At 42.2% G+C, this 24441-nt stretch overlaps 1 protein-coding gene and 1 long non-coding RNA gene across 2 annotated transcripts in view; one reads left to right on the plus strand and one right to left on the minus strand.

Moving 5' to 3' along the window:
* Positions 1–16436, plus strand: part of LOC123517667 — a 107039-nt gene extending 90603 nt beyond the window's left edge. The window contains exon 4 of the long non-coding RNA XR_006678531.1: positions 16350–16436. This is a non-coding gene — a long non-coding RNA (uncharacterized LOC123517667). The remainder of the gene's footprint in view (positions 1–16349) is intronic.
* LOC123517663 lies at positions 13160–20590 on the minus strand. Its single transcript, XM_045277982.1, has 4 exons — positions 20460–20590; positions 15665–15962; positions 14886–15104; positions 13160–14585 (listed from the first exon to the last, which is right to left on the minus strand). Exons 1-4 carry the CDS (start codon positions 20524–20526, stop codon positions 13637–13639), a joined length of 1533 nt encoding a protein of 510 aa, XP_045133917.1. The 5' UTR covers positions 20527–20590; the 3' UTR covers positions 13160–13636.
* Positions 20591–24441: the final 3851 nt, after the last annotated feature.

The raw sequence follows: 24441 nt of genomic DNA on the forward strand, positions 1-24441 counted from the left end.
GGTGAAAAAAAAAAAAGAAAAAAAACGCGGCGTATTCATGAGGTGCAGCGCCGGCCTCTGATGCCCTAAAAATGACAACGGCCGGTAAGGGTCTCTTCGACATGCATGATTTTTGGGCCACTTTCTTTTGCCTTTTTCCTTTTTTTTAACTCATTCGCTGGGTCGTCAAAGGTCTCGTTCAAAGCTTCGACGAGGAGTGTTACTGACTCATCTTTTTCGTTTAATTTTTGTCTTTGCTCGTACCTGTTTGAAATAACATGTTAGTGTTTTGGTGCGGCTGAATTCACCAGAACTGAGAAGTGATCAAAGATGCTGCTGCGGTGTGGTTAAAAGTGCATCTATAGAGCGAGGAATTAAAAAACCACACCTTTACTTGTCTTGAAAGTCGCTTGGGGGGAGGGAATGAAACAGCCCAGGCCTGTGCTCCGGAGCCTCATTAGTAAACCTTGCGTGGCTTCCAACAAAGGAGACCAAGTAGAAAGGTGACGAAGAATTTTAATACTTTCCAGGACAAAAGGATTAACGTCTTTCCCTGCTTTACTTGTTATTGTCTTCGTCTCGGTGTTTTGTCGGGTGTTGTGTGTGAGGTCGCTGCGTCTCCCGGAGTGAAGCAACACGAGAAGAGAAAATGAAGGTGGTCTCTGTGATTATGTTCATTGAAGGCTGTCGTCAGTAGTGATTATGTTGTTGGTTTGATGGATGGTGTTGGTGGTGGTGAGGGTAGTTTGGGTGTGCTGTGAAGTTTATTCTTTATTGTCTTTGTCGTTAATTGATTGCCTTCCGTCTTATCGTTCATCCATAATGTCTAGTATTTTGCTTCTTTTTTTGTACATGACAATAATAAATGCAATAAGAGCCCATATGGTCCTCGCGTGTGTTTGGCACAATACACTGTTAAAACCTCTTCTCTTTCTCTCCCCACGAACATCAAATACGTGTACCAGCTTCCTCATAAAAAAAGAATAATAAACAAGTAAAATACGAAGAAGTACGGCCGAATTTTATGCTTGTCACTTCACAAGGACATGGACTTCAAAGCGAACCACCGTATTTAAACGTCATAGTTCAAACTGACTTGTATCGAGAGATGTCAGATATTAATTCCCTGCCTCGTCACGAAATGGTTAAAAAAAAAAAAATAGAGAGCAGAAGCTGACATGAATGTGTACTCGTAACTAACCATTTTTTTTTTTCCAGTTAACAGGGGAATAAGAAATTGCTTGTGTCTGTCAAATGTAGTAAAATGCTATACACACACACACACACACACACACACACACACACACACACACACACACACACACACACACACACACACACACACACACATATATATATATATATAGAACGCTGGCTACACAACAGATGACATATATATACATATATATATATATATATATATCACATATTCACATAGCCCCTGTTCATATATATATATATACATATATATGTAAATCGAGGAGTTGTGACCTTGTTGTATATGTATATGTGCCTGGTCACATATCCGAAGACACACAAACAATGAGCACACAGCACACACACACACACACACACACACACACACACACACACACACACACACACACACACACACACACACACACACACACACACACACACACACACACACACACACACACACACACACACACACACACACACAGCTGCAGTGAGGGCAAGAACGTAGCAATCACACACACCGCACATCACTATATCCTTGTAACAATAAATCATACTTATGCGAACTTATATTTGTAAACTACTTTGCCCTTGTATCTTTTGTTAGAACCTTTGCAAAGCTAGATCAAAACATATCCTCATGACAATTAAGTCTTAGTTCCGTGTTGTTGGTGTCACGCATAAACGAGGTTTGTTTAGTGTTGTACTGTGAAATGGACCGCTTCTAAAACACTCGCTACACTTACACTACATTCAAAATGCTCTAGTTGAAGACTCACAGGTTTTTTGGGTGTTGCTGTGGATCTAGTGGCAAATTAACAACATATCTACATTAACAGCTCTTGTGCCGGGCTGTCCACCAATCTCGTTCCTTCCAGTTGGTGTGTGCGTTCCTCTTGAGTGAGATGTGGTGCTAGACGTATCTCCCCACGCACCGAGCAGTCTCCCTTTCCCTTAGAATCTGTGCCGAGATAAAATATGTGGTTAACGCGCAGTGTTTTCTCAGAGGGTGCTTGGATGCGTGAAATTAGCCTTTACGCGGCCTCTTTGATATTCTTAAGCGCTTCTGCCGAGACTCTTCCTGTGGCTGTGAGGCGAACGCTCTCCAATTCTTTATTGTGTTATACTCAGGCGTACGTTAAAAGTATATGATTTTGTCAGCGCACATTATCTCTGTGACGCCCAAATAGACAACCTTGCATGCTCCGGCTTTTGAGTGAAAGGCTGGTATGAAGCAGGAATTTTTTTATCATGTAAAGTTGATATAAACGATATTTTTTTTTATCATGCATGCTTAAAATTTAATGTGTAGCTTATCGTGAACAGACTTGTAGGGGAGAACAAATCTGTGTGTGTGTGTGTTGACTCTTCCATGGTAATCTTTCACGCTCCCTAAGTGGATGGTAAATTAATTAACTGGCAATAAAGTACATAGCTTGAATTTCGAAGGTGAGCAGATAAACTCCTTCAATTTTACTCATCAAAATGTAAAAAAGAAAAAGAAAAAGAAATGAATAAATAAGTTAAGGTGTTGTTTGTTCTTCCATTGAGATCCTTTGTGTTTCATTATTTAGTTGATGGTAAATTAGAAAATGGTCAGAATCTCGAAAATCAACAAGTAAATATCTTTAGCTTCACTCATGGTGAAGCCGCGAAAAAGAATGAAATCCGTTAAGCTACTGTATTTTTTTATTTATTTTTATTTATTGAGATCCTTTGTGATCTGATGTCTTGTTGATGGTAAACTAATGACATGAAAAAAAAAAACCAAGATAAAACTAGCTTGAATTCTGGAAGTAAAGAAATCAACTTCAACTTTACACATGACCAAGCCTTAAAAAAATAAATGATGATGAATGTTGATAATTATGAATGCAAAAAGAATAGATAAAAATCGCTTGGATATCGAAGGTAAGTAAATAAAGCACCTCCAACGTTAGCACCAATAAAGACGTAAGGAGAAAATCAGATATACGTCTATTTATATCTGATCCTTTGTTGATGGTGAACTAATCAATTGAATAAAGAAAATAAGATAACGATGACAATAATTAAAATCTCGTAGGTGGATAAGAAAGCACCTTTGAATTTTACTGTTTATCAACATGAGTAAATATAAAAAGCAGTGGCCGTGAGTTAGTGTGGCTCTGTATTGCACTTAACCCCTTCAGTACTGGGACGCATTTTTACCGCGAGTTTTGGGTTTGATTAGACGATTCTATTTACATTAGGAAGGGTTTATGGAAGTCAGACGATCTATGGCCAAAGTCTTCACTGTCCTATTACTCACATAAGTTTCTGAAGTTGTAAAATCACCAAACAGTAAGCCGAATGAATATGAAAACGCGTCGTGACACTGAAAGGGTTAACAATTCAGTACCATGACACGTTTATCATATTCATTCTAGTTACAATTTGGCGATTATATACAGCTTCAAAAACTTATATGGGGGATTAAAATAGTGAAGACTGGGCCACTAAATTCCTGACCTCCATAGGCGCTTCCTAATGTAAATAAAATCGTGGTAAAAATGCGCCCCAGTATTGAAGAGGTAAATGAATGTGTCTTGTCTCGATTCCCCAAGTGAGAAGACTCTGGTGACTTGTGTTGACAGCAGCTGATTTCCAGGTCACCAACTCACCTGTCGGCGCTTTTCTCTTTTGTTGTTGTGTGTGTGTTTTCCTAGAATTGCTTGTCTGGAGGGCTTGTTTTTATGGCTTCTCCGCATCTCTCTCTCTCTCTCTCTCTCTCTCTCTCTCTCTCTCTCTCTCTCTCTCTCTCTCTCTCTCTCTCTCTCTCTCTCTCTCTCTCTCTCTCTCTCTCTCTCTCTCTCTCTCTCTCTCTCTCTCTCTCTCTCTCTCTCTCTCTCTCTCTCTCTCTCTCTCTCTCTCTCTCTCTCTTTGACAAGGACTTTAAAATATTTTTCTCTATATGTTATTTACTCTCTCTCTCTCTCTCTCTCTCTCTCTCTCTCTCTCTCTCTCTCTCTCTCTCTCTCTCTCTCTCTCTCTCTCTCTCTCTCTCTCTCTCTCTCTCTCTCTCTCTCTCTCTCTCTCTCTCTCTCTCTCTCTCTCTCTCTCTCTCTCTCTCTCTCTCTCTCTCTCTCTCTCTCTCTCTCTTTAATAACTACACTCATATTCCCAGTGCATACCATTTCATTATTTTTGATCACCAGTTCTCTGCATTATATATTGTTAATTTCTTCTGCTATATGTATCTTACTCTCGCCTTTTATCTCTTGCCTTTATTCCGCCTCATCTATTACCACTCAACCTTCCCTTCATTTTCTATAATTTTCTTTTCCTCTCCTCCATCGTCTTTTGATTTCTCGTTTTTCTTTTCTTTTTTTTATTTCAATTTTTCATTATTTTCTTATTTGTCTGTCTTTTTGTAGTACTGAATCTTGTAATTTTTCTTCTTCTTCCTTTTCCTCCTCCTTCTTCTTCCTCTTCCTCCTCCTCCTCCTCCTTTTCCTTGTTTTCTTTCTCTTCATCCTTCTATTCCTCTTTCTCTCCCTCCTTCTCTTTTCCTTTCTTCTCCTTTCTATTCCTCTCTTCTCTCTCTTCCTTCTTCTTTTCCTTTCTTTTCTCTCTCTCTCTCTCTCTCTCTCTCTCTCTCTCTCTCTCTCTCTCTCTCTCTCTCTCTCTCTCTCTCTCTCTCTCTCTCTCTCTCTCTCTCTCTCTCTCTCTCTCTCTCTCTCTCTCTCTCTCTCTCTCTCTCTCTCTCTCTCTCTCTCTCTCTCTCTCTCTCTCTCTCTCTCTCTCTCTCTCTCTCTCTCTCTCTCTCTCTCTCTCTCTCTCTCTCTCTCTCTCTCTCTCTCTCTCTCTCTCTCTCTCTCTCTCTCTCTCTCTCTCTCTCTCTCTCTCTCTCTCTCTCTCTCTCTCTCTCTCTCTCTCTCTCTCCTTCTTCACTTCACTCTTAAACTGGGCAATACCAGGAAGAGTAGCTGGAGGGAGAGGGAGAGAGAGAGAGAGGCCACTCTACCCAAACTCCCGGCAAATTATCACCCCAGATTCTCGTAATTCCCGTTGTCATTCCCATTCTCGCAGCTGGTCTGGAACATGGCCGGGCCTGGGTAAAATCGAGAGAGAGAGAGAGAGAGAGAGAGAGAGAGAGAATATTTCACTCGTCTTCTGCATCACACGTCTGCTTCTGTTGCTAAAGGAATATTTGTGCTCTTAATTTGCTTCATTTGCTTCGGGTTTTATCGTGGCCAGGTAACTCCAGGTGAGTCTAGTGTCCTGCTCATTAAGGCGAGACAGGTGTGCACTTCAAAGGTTCGTGTGGAGATAATCGTCTACTTTGATGCTAGTAAATGTACCTGCTATTTAACTGAATGCGCGACTGATAGGGATTCCTTTCAGTGGGGATGTACTGCATAGAGGAAGAGGGTGAGAGTGGCAGAGGCAGAGAGAGGGAGAGGGTGAGGGAAAGGGAGCAATGAGGGGAAGAGAAGTCTATTCCAAAGCACGTGAGTGGAATGAGCGGGAGGGAGAACTCGTAAAGGATCTCTTTATGCTTTAAGAGAAACTTAGAGTCTTGAATATTAAGCAACTTACTTCATCATCATCCGCTTTCCGCCTGTCACACCTACCTACTTGTCCCCCACCCTCCTCCTCCTCCTCCTCCTCCTCCTCCTCCTCCTCCTCCTCCTCCTCCTCCTCCTCCTCCTCCTCCTCCTACACATCCTCTTCCTGGTCTTCTTTCTTCTCTCTCTCTCTCTGTTCCTCTTCCTTCTTTCGCTCACTCCTCTAACCTGATCCATCTTCTCGGTTTATCTGCAGTCGAGACGCGCCCTTCAGCCGGCCCTTCACATCCAATCCTCGATAATCTGAAGACCTCACTGATCCCCCGAAGTTTGCTGGAACAAATATGGCGTTTGGGGGACTCGAGAGGAAGGTGGACGGGAGGGGGGAGTGTCAGGGTGGAATAACGGAATAGAAGAGGGATTTTACGAGGATGAGGAGATGGAGGAAGTTGTAGGGGGGGTAGGGAGAAGGCATGAGACTCCTCGAAAGGGTGTTAGAGATGGAAAAGATGGTGAAATGAGAGTTTTTGAAAGAAGGAAAGGGATGGAAAGTGAAGGAAGTGTGGGCAGTGCGGCTGAGTGCCCGAGGGAAGGATGGCCGTGTGGGGGAGTTGCGGTGGGAGTGGGTAAGGCTGAGGGAGAGAGTGAAGAAGGATCGAAGGCCTGTCTGGGAGCTGCGGGTGACGCGGTGTACCTGGTGGAGTCACTCTGGAAGGTGACATGCAGGTAAACAGAAAGGTGGGATATTTAATGGGTTTTTATGGCTGAAGGCTGAGGAAGGAGGCGGGACGGAGGCAACAGGAGAAAGAGGGACACGAAAAACAGAGAGAGAAAGAAAGACAAGAATCGAAATCTTTAAGAAACACTCATGAGATATTCAACGATGAGGCGAAATGCAGGAAAAGATGAATTAGAATGTAAATGTAATCAAGAGTCTCGTCATAAGGTCGCTGCAGTTCCAATTTGCATGCTGGAAAGATGACCTTTTGATGTGAGGGCGGTGCATAACCCACACACACGAGCAAGTCCTCGATGTATTCCCCGGAACTAGCCGTGACCTCCTGGACCGTATTCCCAAAGACTTCTGCGCCGCAACTCCACTATTTTCAAAAGGATGCACGGTAGTTGAAGTTACTTGGTATTTTTTGAGGATGTTAAGATTTTATAGTGACATTACAAGATTTCCATATTATTAAGAGGACAAGTACTCGTGAGAATAAAAAAACGCACCTCCACTATTCTCAAACAGTTGCAAGGTAGTTGAAGTTACTCGGTATTTTTTTTTTTGTGTTTAAGATTTTCTAGTGACTTAATGGCAAGATTTTCGTATTTTTAACAGGACAAACACTCGTGGGAATAAAAGTGCAGCTCCACTATTCTCAAAAGGATGCATAGTAGTTGAAGATACTCGGTATTTTATGAGGATGTGTTAAGAATTTTCTAGTGACATGATAACAAGATTTCTGTATTCAGGACGAACACTCGTGGGAATCCGGCATATCACTGTACACTCTCAAAACGAAGGGTACTTTTAGTGAGGAAATAGTGTTACCCATATTCTACCCTTACAAATGTACCCATACAAATGAATCCCAACTGTACCCTTTTCTGAATCCCAAATAGCAGAAGGTCCCCTCTTACCAGGCCCCCTTATCCAAAACCCCCATTCAAATACTCCTCCTTCCCTCCATTCCAATCCTTCCCCATCCCCCCCTGCATCCAAAGCAGCCACACAGACTTAGGCTTTCAAAATAGTAGTGATGTTAAGGCAAAGTGCGTACGTTAGCTGCTTGTCCTACATCACTGCCTTTCTTCCTCGTTTGACATGATAACAATACTTTTATATTACTAACAGGACAAACACTCGTGGGAATCAGTTATATCTTCACTTTAGGCTTTCAAATTAGTAGTGATGAGAAGGCAAAGTGTGTCAGAATGTTGGCCCACGTTCGCTTGTCCTACATCGCTGTTTCTCTTCCTCGTTTTTCACTCTTTTTTTATCTTACTTTCATCTTCTCACCACGGTATCCATCTCTCCCTTTTCCACCTCATCCCTCTCCCTTGCCAGCCACCCGCAGAACAATGACAGTTTGACCTCCTGATGAATTGTCGAGTTTCCCTATCATTGTTTGGGTCGCGATCTTCGTTTTCTTTGTCTTAGCGAACAGGAAACAACAGCAGAGGCGAGGAAGGGCCGAGAGACGAGTGATGATGCCGAGAGAAGGCTCCGGAAGAAACAATGAGTGGCAGACAAAGAAATACCGAGACTTGTACAGAAATGGAAGGGGACACATCAATAAGGCAGTGGCACGCGACGATAAGTGTGTGAAACGGTGAAAAATGTTCGTCCTTCCATAATATCGGTCTATAATGTGACGAAAATACTGGGAAGCAAAGGGCATAATATACTGCTACTATTATATCACTGCTACTGTTATCATCATACATCTGGCCTTCATATTACAGGAGGAATGTATTGTGTCTAATAGAGATATTCAAGTGTTTAAAGGGATGTAATGAGAATGACCTAGACAAAAGTGTTTTAAATATTCGTAGTGATAGTAACCGTGATATGACAAGAGGTAACAGGTTCAAGGAAAGGCTGAGATAAAATTGAATTGGTGTGATTCTCGAGTAGAATACTTGCTGACGGGAGTCATTAGTTCTTAATCCCGAGTCAATAGAGAGTATTGAAAGATGAGATGAATAAATGGATATTTTTTATAACTTACCTCTCGTACCTTCCCGTATCTCATGTTCCTAATGTTTACTACTACAACTACTACTACTACTACTACTACTACTACTACTACTACTACTACTACTACTACTACTACTACTACTACTACTACTACTACTACTACTACTACTACTACTACTACTACTACTACTACTACTACTACTACAACACCAACACCAACAACAACAACTACTACTACTACTCGATATTTGACAGTCTAACTTATCACAAACCTCTTAATGGCCAACAAGTTTGCAGTTTGTTGTCCTTCCTTTGTATTCCTGTGTGTACTAGTGATATGAATACTAACACTCATTGCTGTCACCACCTTTCATGTCTCCCTGTATTCCAGCGAGTGTGGAGCAATGGGAAGACACTGCACCTGTGTAGAACTATGATGAATGTATCCTTTTAGTTTCAAGAAGGCGAGTAATTTCACCCCACGAAACAAATGGAAGATTTCTTGACAATCCTTACACAAGTCTTGCTATTTTGACCATCTGCAGCAGAGAAATTGGGAAGATTTGCAGCAGCAGGAGAGTGTTAGGAAGACCGTGGCGGAGAGAGCGAGTGTAGAGGTCTGTTGGTGTGCGTTGGTGTGTGTTGAAAGGCAGGGCGAGGCAAGGAGGGTAAAGGTCGAGGTACTCCGAGGTTGGTAGATATGAGGGTGACCTGGCCAGCTTTACTTCATGTCCTGAGGCTACTTGGTGTGTTCTGGGGACGCTTGAGATAGCAAAGTTTCTCTCTCTCTCTCTCTCTCTCTCTCTCTCTCTCTCTCTCTCTCTCTCTCTCTCTCTCTCTCTCTCTCTCTCTCTCTCTCTCTCTCTCTCTCTCTCTCTCTCTCTCTCTCTCTCTCTCTCTCTCTCTCTCTCTCTCTCTCTCTCTCTCTCTCTCATGTATTTTTTCCCTCGTGTATGTCTGTGTGTCGGTCCGTAGAGTTGGGTACACTTCTGTTCGCCAGGAATCCCTTGAAATCATTAGACATCAACTTCCCGCGTGTTTCCCTCCTTGTGTTCACTTTTGATGTTCAGTTGCATCCAAAGATTTCAAGTCTGGATAACATTATTACTGAAAAGGTGTACTGTTGATCTGCGTCATTTTTTATAACTAGAAACAGTAAAAATCGAAAGTTATGTTCATTATTGTTTTTGTTACGTGTATTATTAAGCCTCATTATCCAACGTATCCCAGCTTTCTTTCTTTTGTCTTTGATAAATACGTAATTAATTTTTTTTTGTGTGTGTGTATAATGAAAAGTAAACACGACTGCTCTTCTTAGAGGCTCAGAGGAGAGAGAGAGAACTTCGATATGTTGGTGACGAGGATTAGCCTGCGAGCTGCGGCAGTTGTGAGAGCCGGGAAGAGCACTCCATCTTGACTTTCCAAACACTTGTCGGACTTCCCCCTCTGTCACCACCATGATTACTTCACTAAAGGGGTCGCCTGCATTATTGTAGACGTCCTCCGTTTGTCTTTCTGAAGGGGCTGTTCTGACACGGAGGCGGCAGTGCAGGGATGATATATTTTGCTAGCGGGGGAGATCGAGGGCCGCAGCCAAAGGGCGCTAGGAAAATCAATGCAGACGGTGTTTGCCTTCGAGCAGAGAACAGGGAGAGTAGCGGGCACTGGCGTCAGGAGGGAGGAGGTGCGAGGCGTCGAGGCGGGGAGGCGTGCCAGGGTGCTGCGGTGCTGTACTGATTGAATAGATAGCTTGGATTTTTTTTTTCTTTTGTGTATGTGTGTGTGGTGGTGTTGATGGAGGTTGTGTAAGCCTCCTCTCCAGGGAGGCAAAGCAGGCTACCCCAAGTGACCCTTGCTGATACGTTGGTTTTGTCTCAAGACAAATTAATCTTACCGTTCTGACATATAAAAAAAAGAAATGCACATGAAACAAATAAACAAAAATTATCCTTCTGTGCATCCATCTGTGCACGCACTAGACCGAGCTGCTGCTTGAAGTGTGACAGCCGAGACGGTAGCCATACCTTGATTGTTCCAATAAAAACACAGAGGAGATATTTCCTAGTCACCTTCGTATGTCCTTTCTAGTCACCTTCACGATACACAGGGAGCAGTGCCGCGGAATGTGCAGTGAGGCCGTGCCCCTCCACCACAAGGGAATACGCTTCACTAGACTATAAAAAAAATCGAAGATAAAAGAAAAGGCGTTTTGATGGAGAGCCCAATACCACAGAACCAACAGCCGTTCACACGTGGGGGTCACACAGCCCAGGTGGGACCGACTGACCTGCTATGTATGATGTGCTTGAAGGAAAAATCTTGTTGCGAAATAGATAGAGACCGCCATCCAAGAGTTACTATAGTTTCTTTTAACACATTAGTTTGTCAGCTCTTACTTGTACCATTCTGTCATGTAAGTTTTCAAGTACGTGTTCGCTCTTGGATATTTAAAGAAAAGACATTATTTTCAATTGTGCATATTTGATAAGGCTGAACATTGAATCACTAAGAAGTTTATTATATTATGTTTTATGTTTGCAAGCCTTCTGCACTTGTTGATCTTCCAGGGCATGGATTGCTCCTCAGTGTTGTAAAGGCCTGGCGTGTTCTCGGTGTTGTGGCTGAGATGCAAACCCTTCGCCATCTCAATCTTACTCTTCATTATTCGTAACAACACTGGTAATTAAGATTTTACGACTACTACTACTACTACTACTATTACTACTACTACTACTACTACTACTACTACTACTACTACCACTACTACTACTACTACCACCTACTACCACCACTACTACACCACCACTACCACTACTACTACTACACCACTACTACTACTACCACCACCACCACCACCACACCACCACCACTACTACCACCACCACTACTACCACCACCACCACCACTGCTACCACTACTACCACCACTACTACCACCACCACTACCACCACTACTACTACTACTACTACTACTACTACTACTACTACTACTAAAGTAATTCCGTTGTTAGTGAGGAGCCATTATGGGGCTCTAAAAGAAGATTACACAGATTTATGGATGAGAATGTTAGATGAAAATTGGTAGGTGTGTTTCATAAGAGGACTGCTCCGTGTAGGCCTGTCTGCTTCATGCTACTTCGCTTATTATCTTTTTCATATAGTTTTTAGTAATACATCTCGTGTTATTACTACTACTGATCATGCGGTTTCTTCTAATGTAATATAACAACAATAACAGTGACAATAACAAACATATACTACTGCTACTGCTATTGCCACGATTACTACTACTACTACTATTAATAATGATAATAATAATAATAATAATATTACCATACTTCTATATACTACTACTACTACTACTACTACTACCACTACCACTACTACCTACTCTTCTTCTTCCTCTTCTTCTTCTTCTTCTACTACTACTACCACCACCACTACCACCACCACACCACCACCACCACCACCACCACCACCACCACCACCACCACCACCAACCACCAACCAACCACCAACAACACCAATAATAATAATAATAACACACCACCACCACCACCACCACCACCACCACCACCACCACCACCACCACCACTGCACTCCACCACTCCACCACCACTTCCACCACTCCACACCACACCACCACCACCACCACCACCACCACCACCACCACCACCACCACCACCACCTCCAACGCCATTCACACATCCTCCAATCCCCACCACCGCTGAAGCTGCTGTCACTGCTAACGCCAATGTTAACGCCTAATGCCATTGCCACTGCTGCCAGTAACCACAACCAGTAACCACCACCACCACCACCACCACCACCACCACCACCACCACCACCACCACCACCACCACCACCACCACCACCACCACCACCACACCACTGCCTGCTGCTGCTGCTGCTGCTGCTGCTGCTGCTGCTGCTGCCACCACCACCACTGCCACCACTGCTGCTGCCACCACCACCACCACTACTACCACCACCACCGGTTCACTGTTGCTTGCATTGCTGTTGCTGTTATTGTTATTGTAGTTGTTGCTTGCAAAAAATAGTAACAATTGCAAGAACATTAACGGCAAGAACAACAACAATAATAATAGTAATTATGATGATGATGATAATAATAGTAATAATGATAATAATGATAACAATGATAATGATAATAATAATAGTTGATGTTAACATTGGTGTATACATAGAAAAGAATACTTTAATTAACGATTTTAAAGCATTCCTTCTGTCTACACCTCTCTGTGGTTTTCACCTGAGACGAACAGAGAGGTGTACGAACGTATGAGGTCTGATTGTTCTAAATAGGAGGTGGTGTTCTAATCGCTCGGCTGATTACTTTTTGACCTTATCTAGAAGTCTTGAATCTATACTGAGTGGGAAAACTGCCAGACACCACCTTCCATCACGTCAGTTTGCATCAGATCAATAGTGTGGCTCCCTGTGAAGGCTTTGTTTGTAACTGTCTTTCCTTCACAGAGGCGCGTCGGGTGATGAGCCACCAACACTATTGCCGCACTTATTTTTTTTATTTATATTTTTTTTTTACGTTGAAGCATATAGCACCTGTAGGCACACTTAAAGAGTGTATGGGAAGCGCTGTTCAGCTTCCGCCCATTAGTGGCGCAGGTAGTTTTATTTAAAGTGGTACCCATATATTAGGGCCCATATCACCCCCAAAGCTCATCTTGGGTGTAACCACCTAGAACCTGGTGACATGTAGGTACCTTTAAACCACTCGACAAATGGCAAAGTGTTTAAGACTGTACGTGGTGGGATTCGAACCTACGCGTGGACGTCTGCTCGATCCCACGCTCACCACCTTATCCACTACGCCACCGCGATTTATTTGTTTGGCTATGTCATTTCAATTTGTCACTATTCACTGGATCAGTGTTTTCACATTGCTGTGCCGGAATTAACTGCCTTTCTCTGCCGTTCTATTGAAGACTTTTCTTTCTTTGGTCTCTGCACTTGTTTGTCTCGTCAATGCAAAAGGTTATTCAGTTTTGTAGTCTGCTCTATCTTGAAAATTCTAAGATTTTTTTGTTTTGCCTTTCTATGTTTTCAGATATTTATAGCCAGTGTTTCAAGAGATGAACACCAACAGACTTCACGAAATCATTATGGGATTATATGCTCTTTACCAGTCTCCTTCTACACTAGGAGAATTCAAGATAAAAGAACATCGTCACACTGGACCACACATGTTAAGGTGACGCTGTCAAAATTCCTCTCGTCGTGGTTGCTACCGTCGTCTCGTCCTCGTCATCATTAATCTTAGAAGTTATGCTGGTTTCTTTTGCATCTGTCTCATTCAGGGTGCTTTTTGGGTCTAAGGCAGCCACCCAGTCCTCCCTCAGTGACTCCTGCATGAGGACGGAAGGGCGGAAGCGAGGGTATGGATACCCATCTCGTAAAGGCTGCGAGTCATGCTGGAAACTGACGAAGCTCGGACCTCGCGTTGGATAAAAAGGTCTCTGTATGTCGAGTTTCTGGTGCCAGCCAGGGGTTATCTGTGAGTGGTGGTGTGGGCTGTGTCCTATAGGAGGCCATGTGTGGAATGTCCCATATGAAGAGGATAAACTTGCCACGTGTCCATCCTGCACTAGAGGTTGATCAGTGGTCTGTCGGTAATTTCCTCCGAGGACGATATTCAGATACTTGATTTTCTGTTCGTCTGGAATATTGTTGTGCAAACCGAACTTGTTGTTCAGTCGTGTGATTTCCTCTTCGTCTGGAATATTGTTATGGTAACCAAACTTGTTAGTCAGTTGAATGATGTCGCCGGTGTGGGCTGGTGCTTCTGTCATGTACGGGCGGTGGGCTGACGGTGCTGAGGAACCATCATGGAAGGCGTGATCCTGCCACACGTACTCCTGATGTTCGTCGTGGCCGTGCTCGTTGTAGTAGTGATTGTAGAAAGTGTGCTGATCAAGAGAAACATCGGGGTTGTACTCGGGGTTGTATTCAATACGAGGATGAAAGCTGGCATGGCCATGATGGTGGCCTTGGTCATGGTGGTGGTGAGGGTCGTGGTGATGGCCGTGGCCTTGGTCATGATGGCCATGGTCCGTCACGTCTTCCATGAAGTTTAAGAAATTGTCCTCCGCGGCGTACATGACGTGTGACCAAGACTCCGCCATGTGTGTCACCATCCTGGAGAGAGAGAGAGAGAGAGAGAGAGAGAGAGAGAGAGAGAGAGAGAGAGAGAGAGAGAGAGAGAGAGAGAGAGAGAGAGAGAGAGAGAGAGAGAGAGAGAGAAAAAAAGCAATAAGTAACCTTGAACGCGGCATTGTTTTAGATTCCATCATAAAAGTTTCATTATGCACCAAGTGTGAAATAAATTCAGGAACTTTACCGGCCCCCACATCCCTTCTTAAGTTAGTTCTAATGCTATTTATTTAAAAAAAAAAAAAAACGCAGCCAGGATGACAGAATAAAAGTTAATAGGATAACTTTTCAAAGTCGCTGCCGCTCTTCTTGTTTGGGTAGTGGAGGATGAGGAAGATGTAGAGGCCCAGCATGAGGAAAGGCCACCCGAAGAACACCACGGCAGCAATGTGAGCAGAGAAGGAGCTGGTGTCCAGACCCAGGACGTTGCCGAGCAGCGTCTTCTGGGGGAAGCTCAGTAAGATGGTGCGAGGAATGATGGCCCACAGCCGCGTGAAGTCCTTGCTGTGGGGAGGAAGGTGACGAGGCTTGATGGGCAGTCAGCCTGATTCAGTGTCGTGACGCACAGCCTTTGTATAGTAATTACTTTTGTCACTCTCGAGACGTTTTCCCTTCGTGCAAGGAATACTAGGAAGGGAAGAAGTCAGTAAACTAAAAAATGATAATGATAATTTAAAGTAGAATATTCCCTCGCTGTAGCAAGGTCAATGTTAAATGAGAGTACTTGATAAAGAAACTACTACTAAACAGTGTGATGAATTTGTCGATCTGCTATAAGAAAAGTACAATTGTGAAGATGAAATTGCTGAACATGAAGGCGTATGTTTTATTTTAGTGTGGTGTGTTTGTAAATTATGTATGCATTAAACTATCCACACTTCTTACCAGGTACGTGCTTTACAAATTCTATTGCCTTCATTATTTTTCTTTATGAAAAATGCAGTTACTCTTATCTCTATAGATGTATTCTGCTGTATTGACATGCACGAAGCTTCCTTGAGTTGCTTCAAACGCTAAAACCTGGTAACGACCAAAACTGTAGCCACCATTCCCTCGCGTCACACCTGTGTAGTAGCGTCCTGATGCCGGCACTCATCTCGTGCAGATTGAGGCTGAACTCGTCCTCCTGACTGACGCCCCACAACTCCGCCTCGCCAGGGCCACAGTGCCACATGCTGCCGCCATTGCTGCACAGTGTCGCCTCCTTCAGCTGCAGCGCATTGTCATCATCTTCAGTAGTGTTTTCAGGAGCGGTGGGAGCGATTGAAGGAAGAGGAGAGAGATTAGAGAGAGGAGGAAAAGATGGGAGAGGAAAGAGACCATCCGTGCCTTTGGCCTCTGCATGAAGACACACCGTGTTTTCTGAAAATGAAATGAGGAAAAGGAATTAATTGTTATTATGATTTCTTTTTCACTTTGAAACGAGAACATAAGCAATAATAATGGCTGGAGTTTTGGTAGACGTTTCACATTTTTTCCTGAAAATTTAATTACTATTTTTAGGTGACCTTTTTACTTTTTTCCTTTATGAAAAGAATACACCATGTTTTATTTTAGTCTGATATTTTGTACGCCTTCTCATCTTATTCCTCCTATTTCACCTTCTCGTCCACCTGATTTTCCGCGATGTAAATTTGGGTTAGACTGTAATACCAATATAGAGAAGTGATACGTAAAATCCGTGTCAAGAACAAAGAAAATGGAAGGACGAAGATGTAACAGTAACTTCAATTTTTTTTTTTTTTTAAGAGAGAACTTCAACCTGTACACCAGCACCGAGGACTGAACTGGTGAACTGGTCAGCCAAACATTTCAGCGCTGATACTTGTAGAATAGACAAAATGATAATCTGACATGTGCACCGTGGCTGGCGTCACATGATATACACACTTTGCTGAAAACAAAGTCCGCGGCCCAGCTCGGGAGGAACAACAATTCCTGACGGAGCCGCCACAGGACACACAGCACTTAACTCAGTCCCCAGCGGTGCTTCCACTGGGATTACTTTTCATACAGTTAAAACGAAGAACAAGTGAAGGACACACACACACACACACACACACACACACACACACACACACACACACACACACACACACACACACACACACACACACACACACACACACACACACACACACACACACACACAGTCTATGCCATTTTCAGTAATTGTTTGTTTATTTTCAAATGTATCTTTACTTAAATGGGGCAATAAACCTTTACTTATTTACTTAGTTTTTTCTTTTTCCTTCTTTCTTTCTTTCTTTTTCTTTCTTTCTTTCTTTCTTTCTTTCTTTCTTTCTTTCTTTCTTTCTTTCTTTCACACACACACACACACACATGGCTGGTCAAGCTGCACGTAGGCCTCTCGTGTATGGTGGCAGTCTTCCCAACATCAGTAACAGTACTCCTGCCAGTGGTTGTGAGGACTTTGTTGCCAGGTGGGAGTGACGTGCGGGGAGGCATTACTGGTTTGTGTCGTCATCCCTCACACAACAGCTGGCACGTTACGGCTTTGCGGGTGTTACGTAGCCAAGCAGTAGATAAGGTGTCGCTTTTTTGTGGTTCCTTTGAAGTTGTTGTGGAATTTTTATGGATACTTTGTTATGTTACAGTCAATTTTTACTGTAGTCTTACTGTTATTCATCCTTATCATCAATTTCCGTATTATTATTATTTTTATTATTGTTATTATTATTTTGTTATCATTATTATTTTTTTTCTTAATGTGAAACTTCTATGTCTTGTCGTAGTTACCCTTTCTAATTTTGAGAGGCACCAAGCATATCAAGAATCCCTGCAACGCTCTTATGTACACTAAACAATGCACCAATAGGGAAAAAAAATTAAAAGAAACGTATCACACTACTCCCACTGCTAAATTAACTGTGACTCTCGAACCTGCGAACCCGAGGCAAGGAATTGGGTAGTCAAAGCTGTATCGCGGAGTGCAATTGTCAGATTCCGTGTTTCATGATCGCAAAGGCTCAATGAAGGCTGGACATTGGATCAGCCGTGAGTCGTGATTGCTGGTTCATTTTGGTGCAATAGAAACAACCACCTGGATGGCACATTTCCAGGTACGCTAGGCAAGGCAAGGCAAGGCAAGGCAAGACAAGACAAGACAAGGAAAGGAAAAGACAAGACAAGACAAGACAAGACAGGAAAAGGCAAGGCAAGGCAAGACAGGGCAGGTATGTCAGGGCTAGGCAGAAGGGGAGTGAAGATGATGAAGGTGATAAGATGACCCTTCTTAATTATCTCCTCCTCCTCCTCCTCCTCCTCCCTGTTATTTTGTCTACCTGATCTCATTTACGTGAGCTGAAGTACGCTGTCATTAGTATCTCATAATGTTTTCCTGTGTATCATAAAGAAGTATAATACTCTCTCTCTCTCTCTCTCTCTCTCTCTCTCTCTCTCTCTCTCTCTCTCTCTCTCTCTCTCTCTCTCTCTCTCTCCTTCTTTTCCCCATCCTTATCATAGTTTTCGTCTTTCTTCCCTATTTACCATCTTTACTCATTTCTCTTCATCTCCTATTCCTCTCTGCTCTCCTCTCTCTGCCTAAGTTCTTCCTCTCCTTATCGAATTCCCTCTCCCTCTCCTTTTCCTCCTCCTCCCAATCTTTTCCTCTCCTAATTAACTCCCCGTGTCTTTCCTCTCTGTCTTCTCTCCGCCTCCCCCTATTCCAGAACGCACTGTGGTAACGTGTTGATGGTGGTGGTGATGGCGGTGGTAATGATAGTGGTGAAGTAGGTCAGTAGCGGAAGATGGAGGGCCGCGCATCACCACCACGTCTAAAACTCCAGGTGAACGCACTCACCTGGTGTCAGTTGGAGTAAACACACACTGCCTTGCCTGTTCTTGCCTTCCCCACTCTGGCGTTTGTCGTGAGCCGTGTGTGGTCTTTGTAACGGTGGTTTCTTGGCGACTCTCTTTCAAGTGTGGCTTTGATAGTTTGTGATTTCTTGCCTTATCTTGTTTTGTGTCTATTTTCTTTCTGCATTTCTCTGGGTTTTTTTTTTTCTTACATTATTATTTCTTAATTTATTTCTTCTTCTTTTTTCGTCGTCTTTTTTTTTTCTTTGGTTTTCTTTTGTGTAATGTATTGAGTGTTTTTCGTTTCCCCTGTTAATTTTTTTTTTATGTATTCTTGCTTTTGTCTTTTTTTTTTTTTTTTTTCTTCCATTCTTCCTAATTTCCTTTCTTTCTATGGTTTTGTATTTTGTTCGTGTATCTCTTTTCCGCCTATTTTTTCTTTCGTATAACGCGCATTTTTCCCTGATTACTATATTTCCACGTTCTATTTTAGTATATTTCTTATCTTCTCCTTTCCTAGATTATTTTTTTGTAATATTTCTTGTCTTTAATCCGTCTTATTTCCTCCATATGATATACAAAATGTTCGCTATACAATCTCTACTCGCTCAGTGTTTTCCAGGGTTATTGACACCTAGATAGCGAATAAATTGTAGGATATATATTAGTAAAGGCTCACGGCGTCTCTGGACTAGAGTGGGTGGCGTGGGCGGATTGTGAGCGAATCTTAATAATTGTTCCAAATGTGGCGACTGGAGGAAAGGCAAGGCAGTCCGTGGTAATGAGCGAGACTTGTTTGTTTTGCTGCCGCGGGTGTGTTGGGGAAGCAAGGAATAACACAACTAGGTTAGATTCAGCGCTTCCAGACTTTGTTTGAGCTCTGCACTTCTCTCACTCTGGCTTCCTTCGTCTGAATAGTGTGAAGAAATAAGGGACGCTATTGTGAGAGGTCAAGGAACTGTCTGCGTGTGTGTGTGTGTGTGTGTGTGTGTGTGTGTGTGTGTGTGGGTGTGTGTGTCGTGTTGTCCGTGCCTGACGTTGGCGACGGCAGATTTCCCCGAACTTCAGCCATAAATTTCCAAGGTTTGCATAAATATCGCCTCTCAGCCGCTGCTCCCTCCCTGGCCTGCCCTACATCGCGCTCCTCGCAGGTTTCTCCAACACTAAAAACAACACAGGCAAATGAGGTGAAATATGGCAGCCTCACAAATCCACGTCTACCTTCCCCCTACCTCCTTCTCTCCGCCCTTCCTCCTTCTCTTAACTCTTCCTTCCCCTTTCCCATCGTTGGTCCCCTCCACCTCTTTATCCCTCCTTCCTCCCTCTGTCCTTTCTCCCATACTGCTACTGCTGCTGCTGCTGCTGTTGTTGTTGTTGCACTTATACATTCATTCTTTAACAATTTAATAAGCTCTTTTTTTATGCCTTGCGGGAAAAAATAACGAAATAAAAAAATCATTGGTATTGTGAGTTCAGATGAAAGAAGGGAGATTGATTACATTCCCTTCTGATGCTTAACGTTTAATGATGTTTTTTTTTTTAATGATATTCTTTGTGTGATTCTAATAATTCTATGAAGTGCTTTGATGGTATTTTTTTTCCGCCACCACTGTATTGTTTTATTTTATTTTGGAAAGCTTTTATTTGATTTTTATATGACTCATTCTTTAGCGAAGCATATGTGTAGCTGTTGTTGTTGTTGCTGTTCTTATTGTGCATACTGTTGTTGTTGTTCTTAACCCCTTCAGTACTAAGACGCGCTTTCGTATTTTTTCTAGTAACTATTTGGCGATTTTATACAGCTTCAGAAACCTTTATTGGGATTAGAATAGTAAAGACTGTGGCCATTAATCTTTTGACCTCCATAGACGCTTCCTAATGTCAATAAAATCATCTAATCACACCCAAAGATCAAGGGACAAATGCGCCTCAGTACTGAAGGGTTTAATATTATTGTTATTAGTACCACACCTTATTTTACTTCAAGGAGTTATTTATACATACTTTACTTGAACATAGTTTGATCTCGCCTTTACTCACCCATCACTATTGCCAGTAGAATGACGTAGAGTGTGGCCATGATTGTCTCTCTGTGCTTCCTCTCCATGGCTCCTCTGAATCACACACACACACACACACACACACACACACACACACACACACACACACACACACACACACACACACACACACACACACACACACACACACACACACACACACACACACGGGGCGGTCAAAGTTCTTCCTTTTCTTCTTTTTTTTTTTCTTTGTGGTTATATGCCCATAAATTTTCAGGAGTTAACTTTTTTTTTTTTTGCGTCTACTTTCACTTTGATTGCTTTTTATTCATTTCCCTTCACAACCTGAGCTGTCTTTTTTTCTACTTTCATAAATTACTTTCTTTTTCTTTCACAGTTTGGATTATTTTCGCTGCTTTTTTTTTTTCTTTATTTTATTTGTTGTGGCACTTAAACTTCTTTCCTCTCGTTTTGTTTCCCTCCGTCTCTCAAATCACGCTCTTATTTCACTCAAACCTGACCTTTTACTTTTCTTTTAATGCGAAATTGTCCCTCTGCTTCGCTTGTTTTGTCACATCACACACACATTCACACACAGACACACAACGAACTACACTCACACTCCTGCTCCACTTTCAACATCGCATCACTTAAGTCAGCATAGGTACAGTGTCCTCTCTTTCTTCATATTAGCATTTATTTCTGTGTTTATCGTTATATCACTTTTTACCCTTGTAGTTAGAATCATCCTCGTTATTTATGTCTTCATTATTCCACTGCAGGCTTTCTTTCTCGTGTTTGGAGTACTAAAAAGCTTCAGTTACTCTTCTTTCAGCGGCGTGTAAATTTGACCAGCGGTGTGTGTTGTGATGAGTCGCTTAGGGAGAGGAGCGGCTGCGTTGCGGTGTTGTGGCGGTGAAGAGAAGGAGAGTAGTGGCAAGAATGAGCGTTCCCCCCCATAAGCCAGCTATAAGCCAGCCATCCTCTCTTAATACTAGTCCGCATCCCTCCTCCCACTACACCCTTTCCCCTTCATTACATATTACTCCATCTCCCTTGTTCTAATCTCTCTCTCCTTACTTCCTCTTTCCTTCACATTTCCATCTTCTTTTCTGTTTTCTCGTCTCTCATTTTTCACTTTTCTTTTTTACCTGTTTTTCTTCCTTTTTTTATGTAATTTACGTTAGATTTTCATCCTAAGTGTTCTTCCTTTATGCATTTTTTCTTTGTTTCTTCTCTCTCTCTCTCTCTCTCTCTCTCTCTCTCTCTCTCTCTCTCTCTCTCTCTCTCTCTCTCTCTCTCTGTATTATTTTTCTTGCTTTTCACTCTTTCATCCCAAAATCTTCCCATTATGTGTATATTTCTCTACTTTCCTTCTCTTAACTTTACTTTTTCATCCCAAATCATCTTTTTTTTTACAGACCTCACCCATCTTAGTTGTCCTCTCTTCCTGCAATTCTCTTTACTCTTTTTCATCAAATCTTCCTGCCCTTTACATACTTCTAAACTTCTCTCCTTTTTTTTTTCCTTCTCTCCCAAGTGTCTTTTTTTTTATATATACATATATCTCCCATTTTCCCTGTTTTCTCTCCTTTTTACTCTTTTTGTTAATTTTTTTTTTGCCCTTTACATATTTCTCTCCTTTTTTTTCCTTCTTTCCTTTACTGTTTCATCACAAATCTCCTTTTTCCTACACATTTTGTCTCTTTTCCTTTCCTTCCCTTCACTCTCCTCACCAAGTCTTCTTACTCTTTACATACTTCTCTCCTTTATTTTTCTTCTCACTCCTTTATTGTTTCATCAAAAATTTCTCTTTCTTACACATACCTCTCCCATCTGCCCCCTTCTCCTTCCCTTTCCTTCACTCATTTCATCAAATCATCCTCGCCTTTACATAATTCTCTCCTCTCCATTACCCACTCCTTTCCTCCCCTCCTCTTCCTCCTCTTTAGTGCTTCATCTCAACTCTCCTTTCTACTCACTCTTTTTCTTTCTCCCCCGCCTCTTCTCCATTCCCATCTCCCGCCCCTCCTGCCCCTGCCTTTCCCTCCCCAACACTCATTCTCACGTACCGTTTCTCCGAGAGGTGAGGCCGTCAGGTAATGGGCAGGTTAAGTCCGCGGTAATTACACGGTTGGAAGGCATATGAGGCAGGTTTTCTCTTCACACCTGCTAAGTGAAAATTTCTGTTGCCTTTTTTTTCTTCAAGTGGTCTTGCAGTTATCATGTGTATAATTTTCTCTTCCTGTATAGTAATGTTGGTGTTGGTGTTTAAAGTGTTCTGGTGTTTTGTTTTCAGTTGTAGAAATTGTGGTTTTTTTTTTTAAGTGTTGGTGTTTAAAGTGTTCTCGTATTGTGTTTTATTTTGAGTTGTTATTTTTTCTTTTATCTTTTAATCCCTTTAAGTACCATGACGTGTTTCCATATTCATTCTGCTTTCTATGTGCTGATTTTATACAGCTTCAGAAACTCATGTGGGGGATTAAGATAGTGAAGACTCTGGCCATTGATCTTCTGACATCCATAGACCCTTCCTAATGCCAATAAGATGGTCTATTCGTTCACAAACCTCAAGGTAAAAAAAGTGTGTCCCAGTATTGAAGGGGGTTAAATGTATAGTTTTATCGCTTCTCTGTATCCTTGATGAAAAATTGTAATTGTTGTGGTGGTGAGGATGGTGACGAAGATGGTGACTGTTCGAGGTATTTTTTGGGGTATTTGTCATTTGCTTTGATGTCAAGTCATATTTTCTCTTTTTTTTTTCTCTCTCTCTCTTTCTCTTCTATCAATTGTAACTCTAGTAATGACAGCGACGGTGTTGTGGTGGTGAGGGTGATGACAAGGATGGTGACTGTTTGAGGAATCTTTGGTGTTTGTCATTTGCTCTGGTGTTTGGGTATGCTCTCTCTCTCTCTCTCTCTCTCTCTCTCTCTCTCTCTCTCTCTCTCTCTCTCTCTCTCTCTCTCTCTCTCTCTCTCTCTCTCTCTCTCTCTCTCTCTCTCTCTCTCTCTCTCTCTCTCTCTCTCTCTCTCTCTCTCTCTCTCTCTCTCTCTCTCTCTCTCTCTCTCTTCTGTCATTCGTAACTCAAGTAATGATAGTGACTGCGACTGTGACTGAAATATTGGTGTCATTTATTCTCACCATCTGTGTGGTATTAACATTATACTTCTAAATTTCATAACACTTGTTTTTCTTCCGCTGATAACAGTAATGGAAGTGACGGCGGCGGCTGCAGTAATGTAGGAGCGGTGACTGTCTAAAATACTTGCTGCATTTGTTACCGCTGTTTTGAGAGGTAATGGTGACGGCTTATATAATTCACATGCCTTATAGGATTATCATTTGGTCTTTATCCAGTACTGGTAGGAGTGGTAATGATACAAGTGGTTAGTGTCTGAACTATTGCAGGCATTTGTTTCTCTTGTGTATAATGGGTGGCTGTGGTGTTACCTGGTTTGTGTTTATAACTTATAATTGTTGTAACGCAAGCCTGGTAACATTAAGAGGACATGAAACACAGGAGGAAAAGGAAGTATACGCGAGGTGAATGAAAGAAGGAAGAATTTATAAGAGTATTTTATCAAGTAAAGTTTATAAGACTCATCGCGTTCCGTTAACCCCTTCAGTACCATGACGTGTTTTCATATTCATTTTGTTTACTATTTGGCAATTGTGTACAGCTTCAGAAATTTATGTAGGGGTTAAAATAGTTAAGACTGTGGCCATTAATCTTCTGACCTCCATAGACTCTTCCTAATGTAAACTAAATCGTCTAATCATATCCAAACTCGTAATAAAAATGCGTCCCAGTACTGAAGAGGTGAAAGCCACAAGTGTTTCTTACATAATCAGGGACAGAAAAAATATCATGCAACAAAGGTCTGTATTTTAAAGTGCTTTGCTCTCTTGCCAGGACCATTTCCAAAACGCTGAAGAAATGATTACCTGTTTTCTCAAGAGTGTTTTACCTTGTTGCTAATGTAGAGATCTTTCAACCCGTT

The sequence above is a fragment of the Portunus trituberculatus genome, chromosome 42 (genome assembly GCF_017591435.1).
Source record: "Portunus trituberculatus isolate SZX2019 chromosome 42, ASM1759143v1, whole genome shotgun sequence".
In the NCBI taxonomy this organism is placed as follows: domain Eukaryota; kingdom Metazoa; phylum Arthropoda; class Malacostraca; order Decapoda; family Portunidae; genus Portunus; species Portunus trituberculatus.

Bases quoted from the DNA above. Each gene is read 5' to 3' on its own strand.
- LOC123517663 (XM_045277982.1), bottom strand. From the start codon at position 20,526: ATGGAGAGGAAGCACAGAGAGACAATCATGGCCACACTCTACGTCATT. The intron at 15,963-20,459 runs GTGAGTAAAGGC...TTTCATTTTCAG, and splicing joins TCTACTGGCAATAGTGATGG to AAAACACGGTGTGTCTTCAT. The intron at 15,105-15,664 runs GTGTGACGCGAG...TCCTCCCCACAG, and splicing joins ATCAGGACGCTACTACACAG to CAAGGACTTCACGCGGCTGT.